This window comes from Myotis myotis, unplaced genomic scaffold, assembly GCF_014108235.1.
Source record: "Myotis myotis isolate mMyoMyo1 unplaced genomic scaffold, mMyoMyo1.p scaffold_m19_p_6, whole genome shotgun sequence".
Classification (NCBI taxonomy): Eukaryota; Metazoa; Chordata; class Mammalia; order Chiroptera; family Vespertilionidae; genus Myotis; species Myotis myotis.
Window position 1 is genome coordinate 90,130,567 of NW_023416368.1, and position 26,162 is coordinate 90,156,728.

Sequence of the window (26,162 nt, forward strand, 5' to 3'; positions counted from 1 at the left end):
ACCAATCTTACCCCTAGTAGGAATGCAATGAATGTTCTCATATTTTCCTAATTTATACTTGATCACTCTCAAAATAGATCTGACAGAGCCCGATACCTCTTTGCTATTTGGTTTGGGGCTTGGGGTCCCCGAGCCAAGCCAGGGACTTCCCTGTTAGCTGTGAACATTCACGGAGTACCTCACTTCCTATCCCAGGCCCCGTGTGCACACGGAGGCCGGCGGAGAGGGGAGAAGGGATGGTCAGGGACGTCGGCGGGAGCCAACGGGTGCGGGCTCCTGGGACCGGTGTCAGAGCCGCGGGAACAGCGGAAAGGCAGCGAGATCAAAACAAATGCGGTGTGTGGGAACACCGAGACCTGGTCACCCTGTCCCCGCCACAGGGAGCCGCCCTCATCCTCTCCAGGGGCGTGGCTCTGGGGGGCGGGGGCGCGCCCGCGGGCGGATTTCCTCCCGGGCTACCCTCCGCGGGGCTGGCACGTGTGCGCATCGCCCGTTGGGCAGCGCACGCGCGTATGTGTGTATGTGTGTATGTGTATGTGTGTGCACACGCTCAGACCCGTGCCATCACCACCCCAACCTCTCCCTTGGTCCGCGAGGCCCCGGGGCCTGCGGGCGCCCGATCTCGGCCCCCGCCCGGCGGCAGCGCGGTCCCGTCTCCGGGTGCCGGCGCCGTATCAGCGCTGGCCGCACCCGCCTCTTTAATCACTCGCGTCCTTCCTCCGTCCCGGCTCCGCGTGCAGCGGCCGCGTCCCGCCCGCTGGAAATGTCGCTGGAAACTCTGAGTGGCGCTCGCCCCCACCCCCCTGCGCCCGCCCCGACGCCAACTTGCGGTGGGGGCCGGGAGGCAGCTGGGAAGCCAGAGCGGGCTCCCCGGGGACGCTGGCGGCCCCTCCCGGCGCCTCCACGCGGCCAGCCCGGCCCCCTCCGCCAGGGCCAGAGCGTCTCCGCGGCGCGACCCGACGGAGGCCACTTGCACGCCCGGCCCCCCGCCCCGGACCCGGACCCGCAGGTCCCCCTGCCGCCACCCACCCCGTTCCCGTCCGGCTCACAGTCCAAATTGGAGGAGGGCAGAACGCCGCCCGCCCGCGCCTCTCCGTCCTTCCTCCCGGCACGCGCGCGGCCCCGTCCATCCCTCTTCCTCCTCGGGCGCCCAGCCTCGCGAGCCCGTCCTGACGCGGTCACGAGGGTGGACAGCACAGCCCGGACCGCTCCCGCCCTCCCTCCCCGAGGGCCCGCCGCGGCCGCACCAGGCTGGAGTCCAGCTGCGATGCCCCGGTCCTCCCCGGCGTCCTCAGCCCCGCCACCTGCCACCTGCTCGCTGGGGAAGGTAGGTGTGGGAGGGGAGGGGGCCAGGGGTAGTCGGTGGCACCTGCGCCCAGCCCTAAGAGACGGCTCAGAGCCCTTCCCCTGGGGCCTTGCCCCAAACTCTGGGACGGAAAGAGATGAGAAGTATTCCCCTCAATCCACAAAAAGGGAGATTTGAGAAAACCTGTCCTGTCCACGTGGACTCGTAGCTAGAGAACACCCGCGAAGCGCCTAGGGCAGAGCCCCAGGCCAGGGCAAGGTCTCCGGTGGGAACAGCAGAGCCCCTTCTGCTCCCCTAGCCCTTTGGAAGAGCCCCCCCTGCAGAGGGGAAGGGCTGTCTGAATTCGGGGGGGGGGGGGGCGTGACGGGGGTGGGGGGGGAGAGGGGGAGCTCGAGGTTTCCTGGCACCCTCTGCCCTCTGCTGGATGTAAAACCAGTTTCCCCCATGCCTCCCTCTCCCTATGAGAAGCCCCCCTTAATGTCCCTTGACCAGGCTGCCAAGCACAAACTCAGCCGCCCTTCCACACCCTCCCCTGCATGTCCCTGGAGCTGCGCCACAGGGAGAGGCAGACTCCCCCCCACCCCCCCACCTCCCCCACCCCCAAGGATCAGCAAGCCCAGAAAATGCTGTGGGGGACCTCCCTCCTCAGGGAGCACAGCAGGGTGGGTCAGATGGAGGCTGGGAAGGAGGCAGGGTCAGCTGACAGTAGGGACTGCTGATGCTGATCTCGCAACTTGGCCACAAGCAGTCAGCTGGTCTGGGAGGGGTTGCTGCTAGGAACCAGTCTGCCCTAGATCTGATCTTCCACTCTCTCTGCCTCGATTTCCCCCATGAGGGGAGGGAGAGCTGCAGGGACTGGGGTGTGTCTGCATGTTTTGTTTTTGGTAGGAGACCTAATTGGATGCAGCTGGTGAGCTGCCCCTCCTCTGGCCTCCGCTCTCCACTTCTCCCCACAGGCAGGGGTGGGCACAGGAAAGCCATGTCCCCAGTAGGTCTTTCAAGGGTCAGAAGAAGTCCCCATTCAGACCAGAGACAGGGAGTTGCCCCAGCCTTGTTGTACCCTCCAGCCCCCAATGGCCCGAGCAGGGACTGGGTACAGGAGCAAGCACAGCCCCTCTGTACCAGCATCCCCTCTGTTCTCCGTAATTCTTGTGCTGCTCATACGACCCGCACCTCAGAACTGCACACTCCCACCTACAGCTGACACCCTCCGTACTCACAACCCCACACAGGGTGGTACCCCCCCAAGTCACATGCACAGCACTGCACTTACCTCCCACCACATGCACACAGCACCCTGCAAGGCCCTCACAGCCCTCCCGGGAGCCCCAGGCCCCTCAGGCACACACAGGCCTAAAAGAACAAAAACACCAGAGTCGGTCCAGCCCTAGAAGGTGCTGATGGTTGGTTCAGCTTCTGGCCCAGTCCAACCAGCTCTGCACCACCGCTCTCCAGTTGGAAAGCCCTGTTGGTCAGCCCTACCACCTCCATCTCCTGGATGCCTGAAGCCCCTTCCTCTGAGCTAACATTTGTGGCAGGGGAGGGGAGAAGGGCTCAAAGAACCCGGCTGGCCAGTCAAGCATGTTGCTCCCAGGAAGACCCTCTGTTGAAAAACAGCCTGAGGTGTAGGAGACAGTGGTGTGTGTGTGTGTGTGTGTGTGTGTGTGTGTGTGTGCTGGTTCTCTGCCCCCACCCTCACTGGCACCTTGAGCCCTCTGAGGCGGCAGTTCAAGCCAAAGAGGCCAAACAAGGGAGCAGATACTCCTCTGAGCTGGGGAGTGGTTCCTGCTGCCTGGAAATACCCCCACGCGCTCCCCCGTGGCCCTGCTGGGCAGTAGGTGGCTGGCCTTGCTGTGGCGCAAGGCCTCTCCCAGCCTGAGGAAGCCCTGTGCCTGCTGGTGAGCAGATGCGCACACAGGGCCTAGGGGAGGCAGGGGGAACTGAAAGTCCTGCATGCCTAGGCCTCCGCCAGCTGCCCCCGTTCCTCTGCCTCCCTCTGGGGGAATGCGCGCTTGTGTAGTGAGAGCCCCAGAGGGGCTGGCCCGCAGGCCGGCCAGAAGCTTTGTCCCGCAGGCCCGCTCCTGGCCAGCCTCCCCTCCCCCACTCCCACCCAGAGCTCCTGCCCAGCCTAACAAGCAGCCCATTGTGCCTCTGGGAGCTGGCACTGGCAGCCTGCAGGCGGGTGCCCGGAGTGGCCTGTTTCCTGGGTCCTGGAGCTCCCACCCAGCTGGCCCTGACGCCCTCCCACAGCCGTCCCCTCTTACCCACCCGGAGGTCAAGCCCAGAGGGCACGGCAGCTGGTCCAGCAGGGCTTCCCCTTCCTCCCTCCTTCCCCACAGAGGACGTGCAGAGGAGCTGCTGGCACACCCACAGCCCTCTGACCTTGACCCAAGTATGCAGGCCCCACCCTGCAGCCGCCCAGCGGGGCTCAGCCTGGACGACTTCATCCCTGGCCACCTCCGTGTAGGGTCATTCTCCAGGGGGACTCGGGTGAGTGAGACAGCAAGGGAGAGGGTTACTGTGGGCCCATAGTTGGTGGGGACCTGGCAGGACAGGTGAGGAGCAGGAGGATTAAAGGACTGGGAGCTGGGAAGGGCTCAGAAGATAGCTCTAGGGAGCCTCCCTGATTTCCCGCAAAAGGATCAAGCTGGCCCTGGAGCCCTCACCATGGGGTATGGCTGGGCCCTGGCAGCCATCCCTGCCACCCTTCCATGGAACCTTCTGGGCCTGAGCTGCCGCTCCTGGCCCCTCCCCACAGGTGCCTGTGATCCGGAATGGTGGCTCCAACACCCTTAATTTCCAGTTCCATGATCCTGCGCCCAGGACTGTGTGCAATGGGTACTTCCCAACCAGGAGCGAGGCTTCCCGGCACCCAGGTGGGTCTGCTCAGGAAAACCTGGTCCAGGAGCCCAGTGGGGGGCAGGGCCCTCGGAGCTCATCTCACTGCCCCTCCCTGGGTGAGCATGCCGGCCCTTGAGAGTGAAAGCTGTGGGAGAGAGGCTGACACATCTTTCCCCTTCCTCCCCGCAGTGCCAGGGGAAGGAAGTGTGCAGGGGACACTGCCCTGGGGCGGGGGGGACCTCTAGCAGGACAGGGAGTGGCTCACACTGGGGATGGAGGGGCGAGGAATGGGAGCACATGTGGGCTGTAGAAGGGTGCAGGGGCTGAACACAGGTGGGCAGGCAGCTCCGAGAGCCTGTCAGCTCCTGGGCTCCTGTGAGTCACCGCAGCCTGGGCCACAGGGTCCGAGGGATCCTGGGACACCCTCGGTGCGGGCCCACCCGGGGCCCTTCTGAGGAGCTGGCATCCTTTGTTGCGCATTCCCGTGGGGCAGGCACTCTGTCAAGGAGTTTGATTCCTTTAACAAATAATTGCTGAGCACTTGACCGTGCTGAGCCCTGAAAGGATGCTTCACAAGCCTCATCTATTCAATCCCTGGCAAAGAATGGACATCTTCCCAGGGAGGAGCTGAGTCTCAGAGGCTGAGCCCCTTAGGCTGCTGCCCTGGGGGCTGAAGGGTCGGGGAAGTTGAGGACATAGCAGCCACATCTGGTGAATAGTTTCTGTCCCTTATTGAGAGCCTCTCTACTGTGTGCCAGGCACTGTGCTGGGCACGGTCACACCCTCTAGATCCACTGAATCCTTCCATGAGGACCCATGAAGTGAAAACGGAGGCACTGGGAGGCTGATTGTTGTGCCCAAGATCACACAGCCAGTAGGGGGCAGATCTGGAGTCTGAAGACAGATCTGTCCCCTCCAAGCCCAGCACCTTTTCTGCCCCACCCTGCTGCCTCCCAGCTGGGACGGCCCGGCATTCTCTGCAAGTAGTGATTCTCGGCCCTCGTTCTGGAAGCTCTTAGGTCGGCCCCAGGAGAGCAGAGCGGGGTGGGCACAGATGTCTGAGGACAAAATCCATTTTTATTCACTTTAACTAAAACATAAACAGACAGAGGCCCATGGTCCTGCTGAGATGATAGCATCTGCCTCACCAGCCCCAACAGGCAAGGCGATGTTGAAATGTTTAAACCCAAGGGCATCAGTATTCTGAAGAACTGAGGGACGGACAAGGCCAGGCGGGCCCCTGCCCGTTGCTAATGCTCTCATCACACCCTGCAGACCCGGCTTGGTATCAGACCTGGCCAGGCCCTGGGAGCCGGCCCGCGGGGACCCAGAAGACCCCCGCCTCCCAGCATCCCCAGAACTGGTCAGCCACGTGGACCAAGGACAGCAAACGCCAGGATAAGCGCTGGGTCAAGTACGAGGGAATCGGGCCCGTGGATGAGAGCGGCATGCCCATTGCCCCCCGATCTGTGAGTCTAGAGCTGGGGACCCACGCTGAGCACTTCTGTGAATTAAAGTTGGGGCAACCAAGGCTGTACCCAAACATCTCAGACTAAAGCAGGGGTTCAATCAGGATGGGTTTCAGGGGTCGTGAGCCCCGCAAAATCACAGGCAGTCATGTGTCTGAGTTGCACAATGGTTTGTGGGATAAGAGAATGGCCCCCTGGCTCTCAGGACTGGAGGGCCACTGCTGGCAGGGGCCCCTCTTAGATTCTAGTCCCAGGGCCTGGCACAACGCTCATGCCATGGTTGCTGAGTGGATGGCTGGCTGAATGAGTGAGCACAGAGTCCCGAGTGGTGAGTGTGGGTGGAGCCGGGCTCCAGGCTCCCAGCGGCTCTGCCCTCCTCTCCTCACCAGCCTTCCCTCCCCCGCCCCCCGCCCCCCACCCCCCACATGCCTGTCTCAGCCAGCTACCTGCCTTTAGCTCAGTTCACCATCTCCCCATCTGAACCTGAGGTCAGTAACATACCTTTCTGCCTTCCAGGGCTGTCTTGAGTTTCAGGTGAGGCAGGGGATATGAAATAACATTTCTACCTATATTACTGCATTAATTTTTCATGACATAGAAGCACGTGTTCTTTGTAGAAACATCAGAAATATAGAAAAGCAAAGTGAAAAAATGTGAACCACCCAAATCTCTCAGTGTCAGGATCACCACTAATGGAGATCCTTTCCATATCTTATTCCTATATAACACCCTACACGAGGTCATTGCCAGTAAAGACATCACTCGCCCCCCCTCTCCCACCACCACTGGGGCTCACAGGAAAAGGGCCCAGTAAGGAAAAACTTCTGTGGCTTGGTATTAGGAGGGTGGCCTGACGTTGCCTTTTCTGATCCCAGAGTGTGGACAGCCCTAAGGACTGGTACCGGAGAATGTTCCACCAGATTCACCGGAAAATGCCAGGTGAGACACCCTTCCAGGACCCCCTCCCTACCGCTACCCCAGTGGGCTCAGCTCAGGGGGGCTTCGGAAGGGAGGGGCAGAGAAGGGAACTTGCCTGCTCAGGGAGCTCTTCTGCACCCACCCAGGCTCTGTGCTGAGTGGTTCCTAAAACAGGCACAGGAAGTATCCTCCAATCTCCTCCCTGTTCTTGGGGGCAGAGGGCGGGAACAATGACCAGGCACTGTCCCCAGTATCCGTTGAGGATATTGGGCATCCATGAGGTCACTCATTCATTCAGTTACTCCTGTGACCATGTATTGAGCACTTACTGTGTGCCAGGCACTATTCCAGGCGCTGAAGATAAAACAGGACAAACAAGAATGTCCCTGCCCCAGTGAAGCTTAAGAAAGAGAGAGACAGAATAAACAGATAATAAGTACTCAATACAGCAGCTGGTGGTCAGCACTAGGGAGCAAAGGGCTTGGGCTTACCCAGTACAGGGAAGGCCCCTCCCTGCTAAGTGGCATCGGAGCAGAGAGCCCAGGGAGTGAAGGAGTTTGCCCTGCTGGGTGGGGGAGGGGTGCTGCATCCAGGGGACCCCAGAGACCCAGGGGCAGAAGCATGTCTGGTATGTTCTGGAATATCAAGGAGAGGCCAGGATGGAGTGAGGGGACTATGGCGGGAGATGGGATTGGGTCCCAGAGGGCCTTTGGGGCCATTATAAGGAGTTTGGCTTTTATTCTGCAAGAGCTGAGCGGTTCTGAGCAGAAGAGTGACATGCTCTGACAAGTGGTATCTGGAAAGGCTCACGCAGGCTGCCAGGTGGGAGAGAGAGGGCAGGTGGCAGCAGGGGACCAGGTAGGAGCCACAGTGCCTCAGATCAGGCCGCAGCAGCAGGCCTGGGGGATTCGGAGACAGAGTACTGGGAATCTGCTGATGGATTTGAAGGAGAGGAGTCACGGCTGACTAACCTGACCAGGTCGAAGGATGGAGCTGCCACTTACAAATGCAGGGGGGACTGCAGGAGGCGCAGGTGTAAGAGGCGCCGGTTCAGATGTGGTGCATCCGAGTGGAGATGCTGAGGAGACGGTTACGACACAAGTCTGTAGTTCGGGGCTACGCCTGGGCTACAGGCGGGAATACCTGGGACTCATTCAGAGAGATTTCGATGCAAATCCGCCCAAGTATTCTAATGTGCAGCCAAGGTTGTAAATCCCTGGAACAGATGTTATTTTTTACGCCAGAAGATTAAAATAAGATGACCTGAGGAGAGGGAGGGACAGCAGCCCAAGGACTGAGTCTTGGGACTGAGTGGTTCCCGAGGTGAGCAGGACTCAGCAACACAGACTGAAGGGGCAGCCGGCGGCAGGGGCAGAACCAGAGTGGTCTCCCTGAAGCCAAGTGGAAGAAGCATTGCAGCTGGAGGAAGGGACCCTGTGACAGTGCTGCTGATGGGCCCATGCCGTCGGCCCTTTGATTGGTCCTGTGACAGTCACTGGGTCCTTGAGAAGAGCAGTCGGGGCAAGAGTGGTGGGGCTGAGCCTGCTCCACAAGAAGGGAATTGGGGGCAGTGAGTGAGGGGCAGCCGCTGCTGCAAAGGACAACAGAAAGCTCCAGAGCCAGAAGAAGGCCTGGGATCAGAAGGGGGTATTTTGGTTGGCGTTTGAGGAGCTGTTGGGGCACGTCTGTCTGCCTAGGAGACCGAGTGGGTTGGCTGATCAGTGGCTTTTCCTAGGAGGCCCCAGAAAGTCATGAGCATCGTGAGGAGTGGGTCTGGGCAAAGGGGGGAAGAACACGAATTTAGGAGAGGGTGCAGAAGGGGCAAGAGGGAGAAGAGGAAGTGGCCTTTCCCCACCTGAAGTGGTGAGGGCAGGTCTGTGAAGGTCAGGGAGAGGATATGTATGGGAACTAGGGAGGGAGGAACAGGAATTTGGGCAAGTCCACTGCCCTGGTTGGCTGACTCAGGCCCTAAGTCTGCCAGAGGCATTTCAAGCCCTCCCCAGACTGCCCTCCTAATTCCTTCCCTCCCTCGGGACATTCTCAGGCCCTGACTCAGTCCCTTGGCCCCGCTCTAGGCAGGAGGGAGGTTAGGAGCAGCTGAGGCAGCCTCGAAGGGCAGTCCGGTCTCACTTGCTGTCCCATCCCTGACCCGGTCCTTTCTGCTTCCGCAGACCTGAATCTGGACTGGACCTTCGAGGAAGCACCCAAAGGTGAGGGGGTGGCCCGCTCAGCTTGGCCTTGAATTTGACCCTCCCTGCAGCCACACCTGGCTCTGTGGCTTCCCAGTTGGCTTAGTTCAACCTGAGAAGCTTGTATGCCCATTTCCGGTAAGCTCCCAACCCCTGGCAGGTGGCATTCGAGAACCTTAGCTTCCCTGTCCAGTGAATGCCCAGCCCTGGTGGTGATTTCTCTGGGCCTGTCTTTCCTGATCCCTAAAATGGGGACACTACCCACCCCAGAGCTGTTTTGAAGATTTCTTAAAGAGAGCAAAGCTCTTCGTGCAAAGACCACATTAAGGGGTCCGGAACACCACCTCTTCCCAGGAGCTACCCAGGTCTGAGGGTGGGCATGGGTGTCAGAACCTCCAGTGGTCAACCAGGTGACCTCAACCCCTGTTCTCACCTCCCCGACCCTACCTGTCTTCTCCCACCTGCAGTGGCTTCCTCCTGTGCCACCTCTGCAGACTCAAGGTGTCCAGGGCCCCAGCAAAGACCTGCATCCCGGCCAAGCCAGGCCTCCTCTCTGAGCGGGTAAGCCGCCATGGGGAAGGGTTCTGAGGGCTGCAGAGGGGCCCTGGCTTCCCTGTGGGGACTGGCAGCCCCTGGTGGCAACAGCTGGCACAGCTTCAAAGTAGGCAAGCAGGGGATCTGGCTCCCCTGACAGTTCAGCCCCTTCTCAGGATCCCCACTACTCCAGACACTCCCTTCCCCGCCAGGGCCCAATTCCTGGTCAGGACCCCTGTGATGCTTTTGTGGTTGGTAACAGGATTCATCACCCCAAAGATCCACAGGTTCTATGGGGTGGAGAGCCAGGCGTAGATCTGTAGCCATCACTCTGATGCCTGAGAGAAAACAAGGGGTGGAGGGTCCAAGTTTCCTCCCCCGGTGCGGGTGCTGCGGAGAGGGGAGCCCCTCCAGGGAGGGGTAGGGTGCAGCTGCTTTTCTCTGTGCAAACCACACAGGCCCAGGCCCGGCTGCCTGGACCTGGAGGGGTTCAACCCCACCTTGGGAATGAGGAGCTTTGCCCTCAGTGAAATCGGTGAGCTTCTTATTCTTTTCTGGGCAGGATTCACCTCGTTAGCGTAGCCATAACGGGCCTGTGGCTCTCGGCATCATCAATAAGACAGAGGCTACGAGCTCAAGAATTGGGCTCAGGGTTCTGGATTCAAGCTGGTGTGCCTTGAGCAACTTAACCAACCTAAGCCTCAGTGACCCCATCTGTTAAGTGGGGTCACTGAGTGGTCATGAGGATTAAGGGTCATAGCAAGTCTCCACCAACATTATTAATATAGACTTAATCATGACAAGAGTTTCCTTAAATAAGGAACGAGATATTCCATTCTCATTATCACCAATATTATTTTGAGAATAGAGAGCAGAGTCATGATTACAGTCAACAAATCCTGACCCTGCGGTCAGACATTCCATCATTTGATAAGCTTGGTACAGTCATTCCACTTAGTGAAGACATCCAAATTCAACAGAGGCGGGACCTTTAAGCCAGCCAAGAAGGGAGCCCTGGAGGGGACTAGGACAAGTGCGATGGCAGCGCCTGGAATGTGGCTGGAGTGGCCTCGCAGATGAAGTCATGAATTCAGCACCCTCAGAGCAGGGAGGCCCAGGGCTCTGAAATCACATGCCCAGGGCTCCAGGGTCAGGCTGCAGGCTCTGTTCCTGCCCCGGCTTTTCCTCGGACTAGTATATAGTCCCACACCCTTGGGCACAGGTGCAGCCAAAAAGACCAGCTTCACCGAATAAGCACCAACATACTTAGCCACAGTCACGGGGCAGGCTGGACGCAATTGCAGGCTATGCACCAAGGCCAGCAGGAAAGGGACTGGCCCCTCATGGAGCAGATGCCTGAGTCAGGCCTAAGCTTTACCACACCCTTGCGTGGGTGGGAATCGTTCTGACGTTACAGGCATTGAATCTGAGGCTCTGACAGTTCAGTCACGTGCCAGAAGGTAGCACAGCCAAGTGGTGGAGCTGAGATTTGAACTCAGAGCTCATAACCTTCCACAAGTTAACACTGCTCCCAAGCCTGGGGCAGGAGAGGACGGGGTGCACTCCCTCCATCAGGGCTGTGTTCTGACTTGTGTCTCAGTTTCCCTAAGAAACGCCCTCCCCTTTCTCTAGAAGAAGCTGGGACCCCTCTGAAGAGTTTCCTAGAAGCACCTTCAACTGTAACCCTGGAGCATTCTCCTCCCTGCCCAGGACCCCAAATCAGGTAGCCCTCCCAGCTCCCTCCCCACAGGGTCCCCAGCGCCTTCTTGGCCAGGTCCCTCCGTGAAAAGAGCACAGGTAATGCCCCTTCCGTTGGGGCCGGTGCAGCGTGGCGAATCCAAGTAGGGGACTGGTGGTCATAGGGGTGGGCCAGTGGCCTGAAAGCCTGCCCAGGGTCCTAGTGTCCCTCTATTCAAGCCAATGCCTACTCACCTCCATGCAGGTGCCCCGACGCAGAGAGAAAGCAGATAATGTCTGGGCAGAAGAATCTTGGAACCAGTTTATGCAAGAACTAGAGACTGGGCAGAAGGTGAGTGTGGGCCTGGTCCTCTGGGAGTGGATGACCCTCAGCCAGTGCATTTTGGCAAGCGAGTTGGCCCCCTCTGACTCACCCTCCCATCTTCAGCCCAAGAAACCTCTGGTGGATGACCCTACTGAGAAGCCCTCCCAACCCATTGAGGTGAGTGCAGCAGGGAAGGTGGGGGAAGGGGAGACAGCAATGTTGGGGGACAAAGGAGAATCTCTGGGTGATGCTGGCCCCGGTGACCATGGGCAAAGGACACAGATCCCACAGCTCCCACCCTCTCCAGCCCCGCACAGTTCATCTTTGTATCCCCAGCACCCACCACAGTGCCTGGCTTTCAGCAGGCACTCAAACATGCATGGAATAAATGTGTGTTGACCAAAGCGGGAGCAGAGAAAAGAGTGGTCAGTGTGGCCTGGAATTTTCAGGAAGTATTCTTAGAGGTGTCGCTGAGCTCTAAAGAGTTGGGGAGGTTGGGCTAGAGGGCGCTCAGGATGGGGAGGCGCCGAAGCAAAGTCTGGCCGGCAGGATGGGCAGTGGCGGGGAAGCAGGTGGGTACAGTGAAGCCAGGCCGTGGAAGGCCACGAAGACTTGATGGGAGAGAAAATGGGGATCCCTGCAGGCTCCTGATTAGATAAGTAACCACAGTCATTGGCACTGGGGCACAATCAGGAAGTCCTCAGGGACTATCTTGGGAGTTCCGGATGGCTGCGCCCGTCCTGGCCCGGCGCCCTGAGATCTGCGCCCCCCAACCGCGCACTGCTTCTCCCCCGCTCCCTCTCCCCCGAGTTCCCACTGCCGAGCCTTTCCTATCACCCGCCGAAGGTCCTGCTGGAGAGAGAGCTGGCCAAGCTGAGCGCGGAGCTGGACAAGGACCTGCGGGCCATTGAGACCCGGCAGACATCTCCCAAGGTACCGACCTCCCAGTCCCGTCCCGGAGACTCTGCGCCCGAGTCCGCAGCAGCTGGGCTTGGGGGAGCGGGGCTACCAGAGGTGTCCCTCCGGCTGCACTCAGCGCGACCTCGGGCAGACTGCACCCTGTCTGCGCCCTCCCTCTCCAAGGCTGGGCGGGACTTTTCCGAGTGCCTCCTCCGAGCCCTTCCAGGTCGGCTCCGCGCTCAGCCCCAGACCTTCACCCCCCACCTCCCGCCCCAGTCCTCCCCCGGACCTCTCCCCCCCAGACCTCCCCGCCCCAGTCCTCCCCCTGACCTCTCCCCCCCACAGCCCTCCCCCGGACCTACCCCCCCAATCCCGGGACCTCCCCGGACCAGACCGCGGCTCGCAGGGATCCCCTCGTTACCGCCCGCTTTCCCCGGCCTCCCTCCCTCTTCCGCACCCCGCTCCCCGCGCTTCCTCCCCGGCTCCCGGTCTCCTCCCAGTTCCCCGCCCCGCCCACCCCGCTCCTTCCCGGCCGCCAACTTTTCCGGAGGCGGTGGCCTGGCTGCGCTGCAGCGGACGGTCCCGGCCTGACGCCCTCTCCCCGGCAGGGTTCCCAGGTGCCCCGACAGCCCCCGGAGCCACGGTGCTCCGCGCGGTGAGTGGCCGGGGGCGCGGAGGGCGGCGGCAACGGGGCCGGGAGGGGACGTGGCGCGGGGAGGGGTGTGGAGCTGGGGAGACGTGGAGGGCGGCCAGCGGCCGGCGGGGACGGGGCGCTGCGCGCCGCAGGGGGCCGGGAGGGCGGCAGGTGGCTGGCTGGGACCGGGCACCGGTCGCCCTGGCGGCCGTCCTGGCCCTGGATGGTCACTGCCCTCAGCCCAGGAGGGGTGGCCGCGCCCGCACTTCCCCGCGCACCCGCCTCCCCGCCGGCCGCACCCTCGCCTGGCCCACTGCTTGGGAAGTCGGACGTCCTGTGGCGAGGCGGCTGGAATGGGGGGCGGGGGGGGGGGGGGGAGGCCTTGGGCGGGCGGGGTGAGCCTGGTAGGGCGTGAGGCCAGACAGGTGGCTCACTCACTCACTCACTCACTGTGTCCCCGCAGCCCGGCCTCTGCCTGTAGCCTCAGCAACCCGAATGCACTTTACCGGGGCTCCTCCTGGCCCCTGAGCCCCCACAGAATGGCGGATGGAGGAAGCCCCTTCCTAGGTCGTAGGGATTTTGTCTACCCTGCCTCAGCCCGAGGTAAGGACCAGATCTGCCCTTTTACCCGCCCAAGGCCCACCAGTCACCAGACCTGGTGCCTCTGGGGTGGGGCAGGAAGATCCTCTAGCCCCTGCTTCCACTGGTGCCCGTGGGGGGACCCCATCCCAGCCCCACCCCCCAAGCCTGGCCTTCCCACGCTGAGCTCATGTTCTCCGCAGACCCTAGTGCCTCTGAACGAGGGGTCAGCCCTGCCAGGAAGGAAGAAAAGAAGGTAAGGGGGTGGGAGCATTAGGGTCAGGGCGCAAGGAGGGCCTGGACTGGGTCCTGGGGTCACCCCCTGTGTCTTCTCCCCCTGCATAGAGGAAGGCTGCCAGGCTCAAGTTTGACTTCCAGGCACAGTCCCCCAAGTAAGTGCCCTTCTCTCCCCTCCCCTGCCCCTTGGGGCTGGCTCTGCCCTGGGGGAGAGGGGAGGCGGGGCTGAGGCGGGCATCCCCAGGAGGTGGAGGGGACTCTGGGTGTGCTGGACAGAGTCATAGGGAGGGCCTCAGCTTGCCCATGTGCTTGCTCTGGCCCGCAGGGAGCTGACCCTGAAGAAGGGTGACATTGTCTACATCCACAAGGAGGTGGACAAGAACTGGCTGGAGGGGGAGCACCATGGCAGGCTGGGCATCTTCCCTGCTAACTACGTGGAGGTGAGCTGGAGCCAGCAGGGGGGGGGCGGGGGGGGGGGGCGTTGGGTGTGCAGAGCCCTTACTCGTCCATGGCTTCTCTCCTGAGCTGGCAGCCACAGCTCACAGCTTCCCTGAGATGTGAACTGTGAGCTCCAGGGCAGGGGCCGTGTCTCAGCCTCATTCGTAGCCTTGGCCCCCACAGCCTGGCCCAGCACGTTGCCTGTACTCAGGAAATGTTTGTTAAATGAGGGCTAAAGCTGGAACCCAGTCAGCCCGGGAGAGCCAGGCCTGCCAGCCCTGTCAGTGTCCCAGACTTTCACCATGCAGAACCCATCTCTCTCAAGCTGTCTTTGGGATGAATCCTAATTACACCTGGCAAGAGTACAAAGTGCGTGATGTTTACAAACCGCGTATGCATTCATTCATTTTCATGTGTACAGTTGACCCTTGAATAGTGCAGGGGTTAGGGACGCTGACCCCCACACAAAGATCCACGTGTAACTTTTTTTTTTTTTTAAATATATTTTATTGATTTTTTACAGAGAGGAAGGGAGAGAGATAGAGAGTTAGAAATATCGATGAGAGAGAAACATCGATCAGCTGCCTCCTGCACATCTCCCACTGGGGATATGCCCGCAACCCAGGTACGTGCCCTTGACCGGAATCGAACCTGGGACCCCTCAGTCCGCAGGCCGATGCTCTATCCACTGAGCCAAACCGGTTTCGGCCCCCGTGTAACTTTTGACTCCCCCCAAACTTAACTACTAATAGCCTGCTGTTGACAAGAAGTCTTACTGATAACATAAGCCTTACTGATTAATACCTATTTTGTATGTTATATGTATTATATACTGTATTCCTACAATAGTGTAAGCTAAATCATAAGGAAGAGAAAATACATTTTATGCATTTATGACATAACCTTTTTATAATTTTGGGGGGGCATATTTCTAGGCTACCTGTGAGTTTTTAAAAATTGTTGGAAATCTCCAAAAATTTTCTAATATATTTAATTGAAAAAATCTGCATATAAATGGACCCACACAGTTTGAACCTTTGTTGTTCCAGAGTCACCTGAATTACCTCCCTGGTTCCTCTCGTTAACCTGGGAAAGTGATAGATCAGCCCCATTTTACAGATGGGCCTGCGAAGGTTCAGAGACAAGTTGTTAAGTAAAAGATCCAGAATCTGAATGAAGATATAGGTTCTGGACTTGATAGATAAAGGACTGTCAGTTATCTTTGGTATTTGTGTCTTTTAAGCTATCTAATTTATTAATTTAAAGTTGGTCATAAATGTATCCTTATTATCACTTTAATGTCAGTAAGATGTAGTGATGTCCTTTCTTTCTTTCCTGATATTAATAGTTTGTGTGTCCTCTAATTCTGGCTAGAGATTTGTTCATCTTAGTGATCTTTTCAAAGAACCAACTTTAGATTTTATTGATTTTTCTCTATTTTTGTTTTCCATATCGTTGATTTCTGCCGCTTTAGTATTGGCTTCTGCTTGCATTAGGTCCAGTTTGCGCTTTTCCCCTGGTTTTTAGGGCGGTAGTTTAGATGATGGATTTGAAACAGTCCCCCTACTATGTGCATTTAACGCTATAAATTTTCCTCTTTGCACTGTTTTAATTGCATCCCACAGATTTTTCATTTTTTTTTTTTTTTCATTCAACTCAAACTGTTTTCCCATTTCCTTCGTGACTTTCTCTGAACTATGGGTTGGGTGGTGGTTTTAATTCAGGCTTTTGATTTGGCAGACATCAGTAGGCCTCTCCCACCCTCAGGACTCTCTGATCCTGCAATTTCGCAAAGTATATACAGTATTCCATGTCATCAGTCATGTAGATCTTAGTATGAAATCGTTTATTAGCATCCTGCCCAGTGGCGCTCAGTTATTTGAGCATCGTCCCATGTACTGCAAGGCCACTGGTAGGATTCCTGGTCAGGGAACATACCCAGGTTTTAGGTTCAACCCTGGTCCGGTGTGTGCGGGAGACAACTGATCAATGTTCCTCTCTCTCTCTCTCTCTCTCTCTCCCTCTCCCTCCCTTCTGCCCTCCCTCCCTCCCTCTTCCTTCTCTCTCTCTAAACTCAATGAGAACAGTCCTGGTGGGTGGCTCGGTTGATTAGAACATCGTCCTGATACTCCAAGGTTTCAGGTTTTATCTCCCGTCAGGGCACATACAAGAAACCACCAGTGAACACATAAATAAGTAGAACAGCAAGTTGATGTTTCTTTCTCTCTAAAAATCAATCAATAATAAAAACTTAAAATATAAAATCAATAAAAACATGTAAAATACATGTATTAATAAAAAGAAATAGTTGATTAGCTTCTTGATTTTTATGAGTAGGGTGAAGCAAAGAGCACGGAGATTCTGGGCAACTGGTGGGGTAGAAGGGGAGGAGGAAGAGGGACATTGGATCCTCGGCAATGGTCACATGTTAGTGACTCGCTTTCAGAACACGCCAGCCGGTGTGCCCGCTCCTTAATAACGCCGGTGGTCATGATCCGGCATCAAGGAGGGTTCAGGCACCTGGAGAAGGCGCTGTGCGTAAATTAAATAAGAGTCCAGAGACGAAACATAATTTTGAAAGGCATTATGGGGAGTCAGAGAAGACTTGGCTAAAGGAACTAAGTTCTCCTTGTCTCAGGACTCCTTGCTTTTCATTAACCCAAATTGTCCTAAGGCGAGGTAGATGTACATCAAAGGGCCAGGTTTCGTATACACAGTCCATTGTCAGATTATCAGGTTTTGGAGAAACTGCCTTCTGCTATTCAGGTGTTTGGCCAGCAGGAGGCAGTAACATGTAGACTGAAATGCCCTCAGCTGTCTGGCAGCAAGCAATCATTTATTCATCCTTTTCAGGTTTGGGGACATGCCCTCCCTTAGCCATCTCCAGAGATTCAGCCCTGCTGACATGCTGGAATTGGCTCCCAGCAGTTGAAACTTGTTTCTTCTGCCCTCCAAGTTCAGCTCACTGAACTGGCCACTGCCCACTCCGATAGCGCCCACGCCACACACCTCCAGTGCAGAATCTCCCTCCAGAGGGCTTCTGGGCCTCAGCAGCCCCGTGGCTGTGCTCACCACCCTGGGCTTGTGCCTGGTGTCTGTCCCTCTCTGGCCTGGGGACAGATCTTACCATACCACCTTCTCTTAGTTCCCTCACCCTCCCAGGAGCCCCAGGTCTGTGACCGATTAATGTCTAGGCTGAGCCTTTCTCGCTTTCTTTCTTACTGCAGGTGCTGCCTGCAGATGAAATCCCCAAGCCGCACAAGCCCCCGACCTACCAGGTGCTGGAGTATGGAGAAGCCGTGGCCCAGTACAATTTCAAGGGGGATCTGGAGGTGGAGCTGTCCTTCCGAAAGGTGCGGCAGGGCCAGGCAGGAAGTGGGGGTCCGCGGGGGCTGGTGAAGACGGAGGAAATTCGTACATTGTTAAAAAGAGGTGTATCCACCTTCATCTAGTATTTTCAATTTTTTTCTCAGTCTCTGGATTAATTTCCCTTCATGTAGCCCATATTTTAAAAGTCCAAAACGTCTAGAGTAGTGCTTTTTTTCATTCCAGGTTGGGAGGTTTTGAGGATCACAATCAGCATTTTTACTGTTTTCATTTTGTAATCCTCACCTGAGGATATTTTTTTCCCATTGATTTTATAGAGCGAGTGGAAGGGAGGGGGAGAGAGAAACATTGATGTGAGAGAGACTCATTGATTGGTTGCCTCCTGCACACACCCGGACTGGGGCCAAGGATCGAGCCTGCAACCAAGGTACTTGCGTTGACCTGAATCGAACCCACGACCCTTCAGTCTGCAGGCCGACACTCTAACCACTGAGAAACCCAGCCAGGGCATTTTTAAAAGAGTAAAATGGAAATACTAGGCGGCCTTGCATGTAGCCTGGCTAGGAAGCTCATTTGGTTTGAGAGTTGTCCCAATATGCCAGGGTTGTGGGTTTGATCCCAGATCAGGGCACATACAAGAATCAACCAATGAATGCATAAACAAGTGGAACAACAAGTCGATGTTTCTCTTTCTCTCTCTCTAAAAAAAAATCAACTGAAAAAAAAGAATGCCTTGCATGTAGTAAGGGTATCCTATCACATTTGTAGGCATTTATGCCCTGGCCAGTGTGGCTCAGTTGGTTGAAACATCGCACCATACACCAACAGGTGGCAGTTCGATTCCCGGTCAGGGCACATACCTAAGTTATTGGTTCGATCCGCAGTCCAATCGGGGCATGTGTAGGAGGCAACGGATCAATCTCACATCGATGTTTCTCTCTCCCTTCCTCTCTCTAAAATTAAAATAGAAATGTTTTTTAGGCATTTATGCCTGTGTGTGTGTGTGTGTGTGTGTTGGATTGTTACTACAATACAATTTTTATTATAGATCGTGTTCAAGAAAGCTTTAAAAATGTTGTCCTAGAAAGCAGGGTTTGGTCTCCCTTTGGCTGATTTTTGGGGCAGAAGCCATGAATGCCCCTAGTGAATGTCCCCCAGAAGAGCTGACCCCAGGGACAGAACGGGGAGGAGGTGGCTGGGTGGAGAGGTGGGGGCCGGAGAGGGCTGGAGACCTCTTCCCCTGGGCAGCCCACTTGACTTCAGTCGTGAGGGCCTGAGGAGGCAGTAGCTGTCATCAGGGAGTTTGTTTGTTGGCAGTGGTGCCAGGATCACTCTGTGTGGAGGCAGGGACAGGACCAGTGGGGGTTAGTGCCTGGCCAGTGCTTCTTGCCAAGCTGCCAACCATGCCCTTTGCTCCTCACAGCCACGGTGTTGCTATCCTCGCTTCACGAGTGAGGAAACCAAGGCTCAGAGAGGCAAAGTCAGCTGCCCAGGGCCATGCAGCTTGAAACTGGCAAGAGCCCGGTTTGGACCCGTGTTATTAGCCACCAGGCTCCCCGGTGACTTCTGCTCCGTGGCCAGGCAGCCTGGTTTTGGCTCCTGACTCTCCACTTCCTAGCCCCTCGGAGCCCCATCCCCCTGGGTGTCCGTGTAGGCAGCCTTGGGTGCGAGGTGCCCAGGAAGCCCTCCAGATCCTGACTCCTTTCTCCCCCAGGGGGAGCGCATCTGCCTGATCCGAAAGGTGAACGAGAACTGGTATGAGGGGCGCATCTCGGGCACCGGGCGCCAGGGCATCTTCCCTGTCAGCTACGTGCAGGTGTGCCGAGAGCCCCGGCTCCGCCTCTGCGATGAGGGCCCCCAGCTCCCCGCGTCTCCCAGCATGAGCTCCGCCCGGCTGGCTGCCCGTCACCCCAGCTCCCCAGTAACACCACGCAGCCCAGCTGATCCCACCGACTGGGGGGGCCGGACCTCCCCCCGCCGCACCGGCTTCTCCTTTCCGGCCCAGGAGCCCAAATCCCAAACCCAGGTAAGATGACCTGTTTCAGGTGGAGAGCTGATCCCCGCTCCCTACCCCGTATCCCCCATTCCTGTGACGGGTCACTTCAGAACCCTTCCCAGACCGCCCCACGACAGACTGGTGGGTGACTGACTGGGCAGAACCTGCCATGGCAGCCCCACCCTGGCCTTGTGGAACTATGAGCCCTCCAGTTGGTTCTGGCCCTCGAGCTGCAGGGAGAATAGGATAGGCAGCCAGCCGTTGGTGGGGCCCCAAAGCCATCCCAAGCCTCCTGACCCTTCAGACTCCACTTTTGTGACTTGTCCCTCTCAGCCTTGGGCACAGGGCAGGGCGCCTGGGGGTGGGCTGCTGGGCCCTGCTGTGACCTTGAGTGTGCCAAACCAGTTCCACAAGGGTTCGCAAGCCTGAGGGAGGGTGGTGAAGGATGAAGAAAAGACAGACAAAGAGAATAAGCTGGGTGTAGGTGTATCTTCCTGTGCCTGGCTGAGGCCACAGAGAGATCCAGACAGCATGTGAGCCTTTATTTTATAGCCAGAGGTAAACAAGGTAGTGGTCACCATAGTTACAGTGTTCTTGTGAGTTTCACTTGTTTTGGCAGCACTTGCTGCACCTCCCTCAGCCCATTAGCTCCCCAGAGAAGATCTAGGGAGTGTCATAAGGTCAAGCCTAATTATGCTAAGAGGGCTGTGCCCTCTAAGCTGGGACTTGTTTGTGGCTTTGCCAACAGGTCAGTCCGAGGCTTACCCTATAGCTGCGCCCTGCACTTGGGCATATCACTTACTGTCTCTGGATGTGGGTCTTCTCACTGGTAGAATGTTCCTCACCTGCGGATGAGGATGATAATTCCCACTACAGAGGGTAGCTGGGTGGGTTTGAACTACAAGTTTATTCTTAAGGAGAGTCACTGGTCCCCATCCTGAGGGCTCACAAACAAGCCCGTTTGCTCCCGCAGTCATCTCTTCACTCAGCAAACGAGTATGAGCAGGCACAGCTGGGCGGGCTCCTCCCCCCCTGTCCACAGGGTTCAGAAACCAGCCACCTGCCCCACCTGGGACGTGAAATGTCACAGACCCCCTGTGCCGTGGGGACAGGATCAGATGAGCAGAGGGGGCAGTGCTGCCTGGGGAAGGGGGGCCATTTCACTTCTTCCCCCTCATGCTGCCTTTGCCCACCTTTCCTCCTGCGGACCCCCAGAGTCTCAGCACCCCTGGGTCTTCTCTGTCCCATCCTGGAGGTTCCAGCCGTGCTGTGGACCTGGGGACCTCCTCCCACAACACCACTCAGATTAACTGGACCCCGTGAGTACCGACTGTGGGAGCTTGGTCAGGGGTGGGGGCTGCATCAGGCAGTGCTAAGCACACCAACCCCCTTAGCCTCCAGGACCCTGATACATCAGTTTGTTGTTCCACTTATTTCTGCATTCATTCATTCATTCTTGTATGTGCCCTGATCTGGGATCAAAGCCACAACCCTGGCATATTGGGACAACTCTCTAACCAGCTGAAGCAGGTGTGTCAGGGCCCTGGAGAGATGGGCTAGGCCAGCCGTGGGCAAACTACGGCCCGCGGGCCGGATCCGGCCCGTTTGAAATGAATAAAACTAAAAAAAAAAGACCGTACCCTTTTATGTAATGATGTTTACTTTGAATTTATATTAGTTCACACAAACACTCCATCCATGCTTTTGTTCCGGCCCTCCGGTCCAGTTTAAGAACCCATTGTGGCCCTCGAGTCAAAAAGTTTGCCCACCCCTGGGCTAGGCCCTAGCTGCTAGGGGCAGGCTGGAATTGGGAGACTCCTGATAAGGTAGCACTGGCTCTTGCTGTGCTTCCGGGTGACTTGGTGGCGAGGTGGGGCTACTTGTCCGCAGTGCTCCTGGCCTGTCCCTGTCAGCCCTGTGGTCCCTCCCTCAGCCCCAGCCACAGTCTCCTCAGTTCCCAGCCCTGAGATCAGTGCGTGGAGGTGTGGGAACTGGGAGAATAGACTTGAAGGCACTGGGAGCGCCGAGGAGGCAGGGTTTGGGTGGTTAGGGCTTGGAGGGCAGGGAGCAGACCTGGGGAAGAATGCGCTAGAGCCAGGCAGAGCTGCCATTCCCGGAGCTGGGCCAAGGCTGTCTGGAGCATGGAGAAACCCTGGAAAAGTCATAGGACATCATAGGACGTGGCAACACTTGGGTTTAGACTCTGGGTCTGTCTCCGGAAGGGGTGAGGGCTCTGGTGGTTGCCATGACACTGTCTCCTGCAGGTACCGGGCAGTATACCAGTACAGGCCCCAGAACGAGGACGAGCTGGAGCTGCGGGAGGGAGACCGGGTGGATGTCATGCAGCAGTGTGACGATGGCTGGTTTGTGGGTATGTGTGGCTGGGGGGTAGGCTAGAAGGACGTGTACCTCAGGGTCCTGGAGGGATGGGCTGGGGGCAGGCTGGAAGCAGGTACCTCAGGGTCTCTGGGGGGCGGGGGATATTGGTTCAGCACAGAGTCATGGCCTGACCCAGCACATACACCTTCTGGCCTGGCTGATTCCCCAGAGCCAGCACTTCTGTTGTTGCCTTCATCCCTCAAAGAGGGTTGAGGCCCAGGTCACTGATTAAGTCAGTTCAGACTTGGACCAAGTCTCACACCTGTGTATCCCCCACTCCCACCCCGGTTAGCAGCTCGCTCCCCAGCCGCTTTCCACCAAAAGGAGAGAGAGATCCCGGCCCTCAGAGCTGGTCCAGGGGCAGCTCTGGCAAAGGACTAAAGCAGGAAGCCTCCAGCTGGCCTTGGCCTGGTTCAGGGTGACCAACCAGCAGGTTTCACGTGGCCTGCTTCCCCAGCGGGGCAGGCCTGTCCAGGCCTCTGCTTCAGAGGCTGGGCCGTCCTGAGACCAGTGAGCAGCCAGGGTGCCGTGCAGCCGGCTGCGAGGCCTGCAGTGTTGGGGGGTTGCCTGGGCAGGGGCCTCAGGGGCAGTCGCTTGACCTGGCAGCCCATCCTTTCTCACCGGAACCCCAGCACCTCACTGGTGACCAGGCTTCAGCCATACCAGTGATTCTGAAGTCCTAACCTGTTAATGTCCTTATCTCAGAGGGGTGTGTTTGGGGCACATTCTCATTTTACTCTGTACACATCTGCTTTTCAGTGTCTTTGTAACTATCGACGTTTTGCACATTTATATAGACAAGAAGAAAAGCACCACCTTTGTGGTGTAAGCCTCATGTGCTTTTAGAGGAAAAGTTTAGAAAGTTCAATTTCTCAGTCACACTAACACCAGTTAAATGTTCAGTGGCCACATGTGACTTATCGTGGTGGGCAGTGCCAGTCAGGGAAGGCTTCCTGGAGGAAGTGTGGGAGCTGGGCCTTGAAGGGTGGCAGAGCAAGAAAGAGAGGCCCTCCAGGTAGGGGAACAGTATCAGCAAGGCCTGCGTACAAGGTGGGCATGGGCTACTCAGAAGGAAATCAGGATGCCAGCGGGCCAGGAAGGGAAGGCCCAGGACTTTAATTTCGTATTCCTAGCATTCCCCCTTCACCACCCCAGGACACAGGTGTTTTTTTGGGGGGGGTGGCAGACAAGAGGCCTGGATTTTAGGCCCACTTCTACCCTTAAACAGCTGAGTGTTTTGGGGAAATTCACTTGGCCTCTTAGGCCTCATTTTCCCCCTCTCTAAAACGAGGGTATCATACTAGACTAGACCAATGAGATGCCCACGGATTTAGGTTCCGTGATTCGCCCTCCTGCTTCCTTGCTTTCCCGAGGAAGGGTGGAGTTACTCTGTGCTGTGTGCAGTTATCCACAGTTGCTGAGTGCTCAGACTGGTGGGTTATTATGGAACTTAGCAAGTGTAGCTTTGCTTACCTAAGCTTTTGCCACTAGCAGGCAGGAATGGGGAAGACAATTCCTCCCTCCCTGGGACATGGACTCCACCTGCAGTTCTGGCCACTGCCAGCAGGGGGCAGGGCCCTCATCTTTGCTATTTTAAAAACAAGTGTGGGAATGATCATTGTCTTTTCCTCTTTCAGGTGTCTCCCGGAGGACCCAGAAATTTGGGACATTCCCTGGAAATTATGTAGCTCCGGTGTGAGAGGTCTCCATGGCAACTTAGAGCCCGGCCAGGATGGAGTGGAGAGCAGTAGCTCTTCTCAGAGGGAGAGAGGACCCCCTTCCCACATCTCCCTCCCCAGGACCTGGCTGCTGGCATCTGCAGACAACCCAACAGCCTTTCCCTTGGAGCCCCTTCGAAGCCCCCCGGACTGACTCCCACCCACAGCTCACAAGCATTCCTCTCACAGTCCTTTTATTTCCTCCCCTACCCAGTTCCCCAAATACAGAGGTCTGCTTTGAAGTGGAGACTGTTTCCCGGCCTTATTGAGACCAGACCCCTGAGTCCCCCGCCCCCACCCTGCTGTGGCGTTTCCTCTAACAGGGACTGGCTCCCAGCTTCACCCCCATGGGGTTCCTCTAACAAGGAGCAGCTTCCTAACCTCATAGAGACCAAAGGCCGCCCGCAGGGGATTCCTCCCATGTCACTCCAGCTGGTCTGCTGCCCCTTTGCCTTCCTGCTTCCAGCTGGGCCTGGGAGTGGGGTGGGGGTGGGCGCAGCCCCTCTTTAGCACTTGGGGCCTGGCAAGAGGTCTTACCTGAAGGCCCCCTTTTCCCAAAAGCTGCCAAGCCCTGGGCCTGGTGACCTGCTACTGTAGTGCCCAGAAGGTCGGGCCTCAGAGGTCGTGCCCTCCTGCCTCCCCAGCTCCCCCCAGCCCTCAGGTCCCCTCTGGAAGAGAATGTAAAATAAATGTGGATACGGGGACCTTGCCTTGCACTCCTTTTGGGTGGTGATGGTGAGAGAGGGCTGGATTGTGGGAATTTATTCTTCAGGGGCTGTGCTGAATCAGATGGGATGTGAGTGTATGTGTGTGTGTGTGGGGGGGGGAGTAGGGGAGGCTGGAAAAGCAGCACGATTATCTCTAAGATCTAGGGCCTCAGGCCTCAGGCAGCACTGAGCAGCCCCCAGGACTAGGCAGCTGTCTGACAAGCAGGGCAGAGGGAGGGAGAACACCAACATGACGGGGACCAGGGTGAGGCCTGCTTGTGGGGAGGAACCAGAGATTGGAGCTGAATGTGGCCTGTGTGCAGGCTGTTTTGATTCTGGAGCCAGCGTGGGGTTGCTGGACTGGATGACACGTCTAACTGCTCTCTGCTCCTAATGTTTTCCTTCTGTGCGCGCCACTCCACACCAAAGCCCTGCGTGTCTGTTTACTTTCCTCTTCGGGCTCGGCTTGGGGTTTTGAGCAGTCGATGGTGGGAAGCTGGGAGGGGTGGGCCACAGCTAGCCAAAGCGACTACTCGCCCAAGGTTTCAGAGTCCTAGGGCGTGGTGGTTCCCGTGGGGTGACAGGGGTGGCAAGGTCTGGGCTCAGCTGCCCTGCCAGGGAAGGAAAGCACCGTTCCTGGCTGTGCTGGGAGCTGAGCAGAGCGTAAGGTGCTACGTACCGCTATCCGCTGTGACCGTCCCAGCAGGCAGGTTTGACTCCCCAGGAGGAGAGAAATTCAGTTGTCTGGGTCACATCATCATAAAATGCTGAAGTCAGGTTCATGACTGTTGCCATCTGTCTGCACCGAGTCAACCGGGCATTCCTTGTTGAAGAAGGAAGGTCACATAGGAGGTCAAGGACTTGTGCAGGGCGGTCCCGGGCTGGGCCTCTTACGTTCTTTCTGCAATCCTGCCATCCAGGCCTGTTGCTTAAAGTGCCCCCACCCTAGTGGGTGGGAAGCGGTGGTGGGGCCCGTTGAGTCAAGGCAGGTGGGTGAGGCCTGTGAATGACAGGCCTGTGGCCTGGCCCTGACGGGTTCCTTGAGCCTGGGTGGGGCTGGGCCCGGTGGTGGTTAAACAGCAGCTGGGAGAACAAGACCTGCGTGTCCTCCTGCAGCCACTCTGGCCGGCCCAGTCCTCACCATGGTTTGTTCTCAGTGGACAGGTGCACCCTGTCCCATAACATGAGCATTCTCCAGGATCCCACTAGCTTGTTCCTGATCCCTGTCCCAGCTCCTTTGCATTTCCTGATGCCCTCAAGTAAGGTATCGGGTTGAGCCTGCCTTTACCTGGGGCAGAAACCAAATCCACTCCCTCTCTTTGATGGGGACCTGAAACCTTGGCAGCAAACCAACCCTAGGCCCCTGGGCTGCCTGCCAGGAGATCCCTGATGGATGATGACCACTCCGGTGCCTTGATCTGGCCCCATGGGGGAGGGTAAGAGAGGGTCAGAGGCCTAAGGGGGGAGGGGGACCTGAGGGGCCAGAGCCAAAAAGGACCTTGGGCCCCTGGGGATGCTGCTGCCATTAGAGAGGTGAGGTGCCCAGAGGCATAGAGTTGCTTAGAGCAGAGCAGTAGGCCCTTCTGTTCCAGGGGTCATGCCCTGCGACTTTGTCTTTGTCTTGAGAGTTTTGTGAATGCAGAACCCTCAGAGCAGAGATCCTGCAGGTGAACCTGTCCATGTGTCTAGACCAGGGGTGGGCAAACTTTTTGACTCGAGGGCCACAATGGGTTCTTAAACTGGACCGGAGGGCCGGAACAAAAGCATGGATGGAGTGTTTGTGTGAACTAATATAAATTCAAAGTAAACATCATTACATAAAAGGGTACGGTCTTTTTTTTTTTAGTTTTATTCATTTCAAACGGGCCAGATCCGGCCTGCGGGCCGTAGTTTGCCCACGGCTGGTCTAGAGACTGTCCAAGGCAAAGCCAGGAGCACCCAAAGGTGTAAAACAGATGAATCCATTCAATCATCAAAACAATATTCAT

The 26,162-nt window shown here is 57.2% G+C and overlaps 1 protein-coding gene across 5 annotated transcripts; it reads left to right on the forward strand.

The window, feature by feature from the left end:
* Positions 1-966: 966 nt before the first annotated feature.
* SORBS3 (sorbin and SH3 domain containing 3) lies at positions 967-24,171 on the forward strand. Of its 5 annotated transcripts, XM_036313516.1 has the most exons (21): positions 971-1,327; positions 3,646-3,796; positions 4,065-4,182; positions 5,423-5,616; positions 6,492-6,555; positions 8,706-8,744; positions 9,191-9,284; positions 10,890-10,980; positions 11,200-11,286; positions 11,383-11,436; positions 12,106-12,192; positions 12,768-12,814; positions 13,257-13,396; positions 13,576-13,628; positions 13,718-13,764; positions 13,935-14,049; positions 17,275-17,400; positions 19,089-19,400; positions 20,586-20,689; positions 21,635-21,741; positions 23,387-23,585. In XM_036313516.1, exons 2-21 carry the CDS (start codon positions 3,701-3,703, stop codon positions 23,446-23,448), a joined length of 2,037 nt encoding a protein of 678 aa, XP_036169409.1. In that variant the 5' UTR covers positions 971-1,327; positions 3,646-3,700; the 3' UTR covers positions 23,449-23,585. The 5 variants fall into 5 exon arrangements, with proteins under 5 accessions (XP_036169408.1, XP_036169409.1, XP_036169407.1 ...); XM_036313515.1 differs by lacking the exon at positions 21,635-21,741 and having other exon boundaries at positions 967-1,327; positions 23,387-24,171; XM_036313514.1 differs by lacking the exon at positions 21,635-21,741 and having other exon boundaries at positions 1,195-1,327; positions 4,110-4,182; positions 23,387-24,171.
* The last annotated feature ends 1,991 nt before the right edge of the window (positions 24,172-26,162 follow it).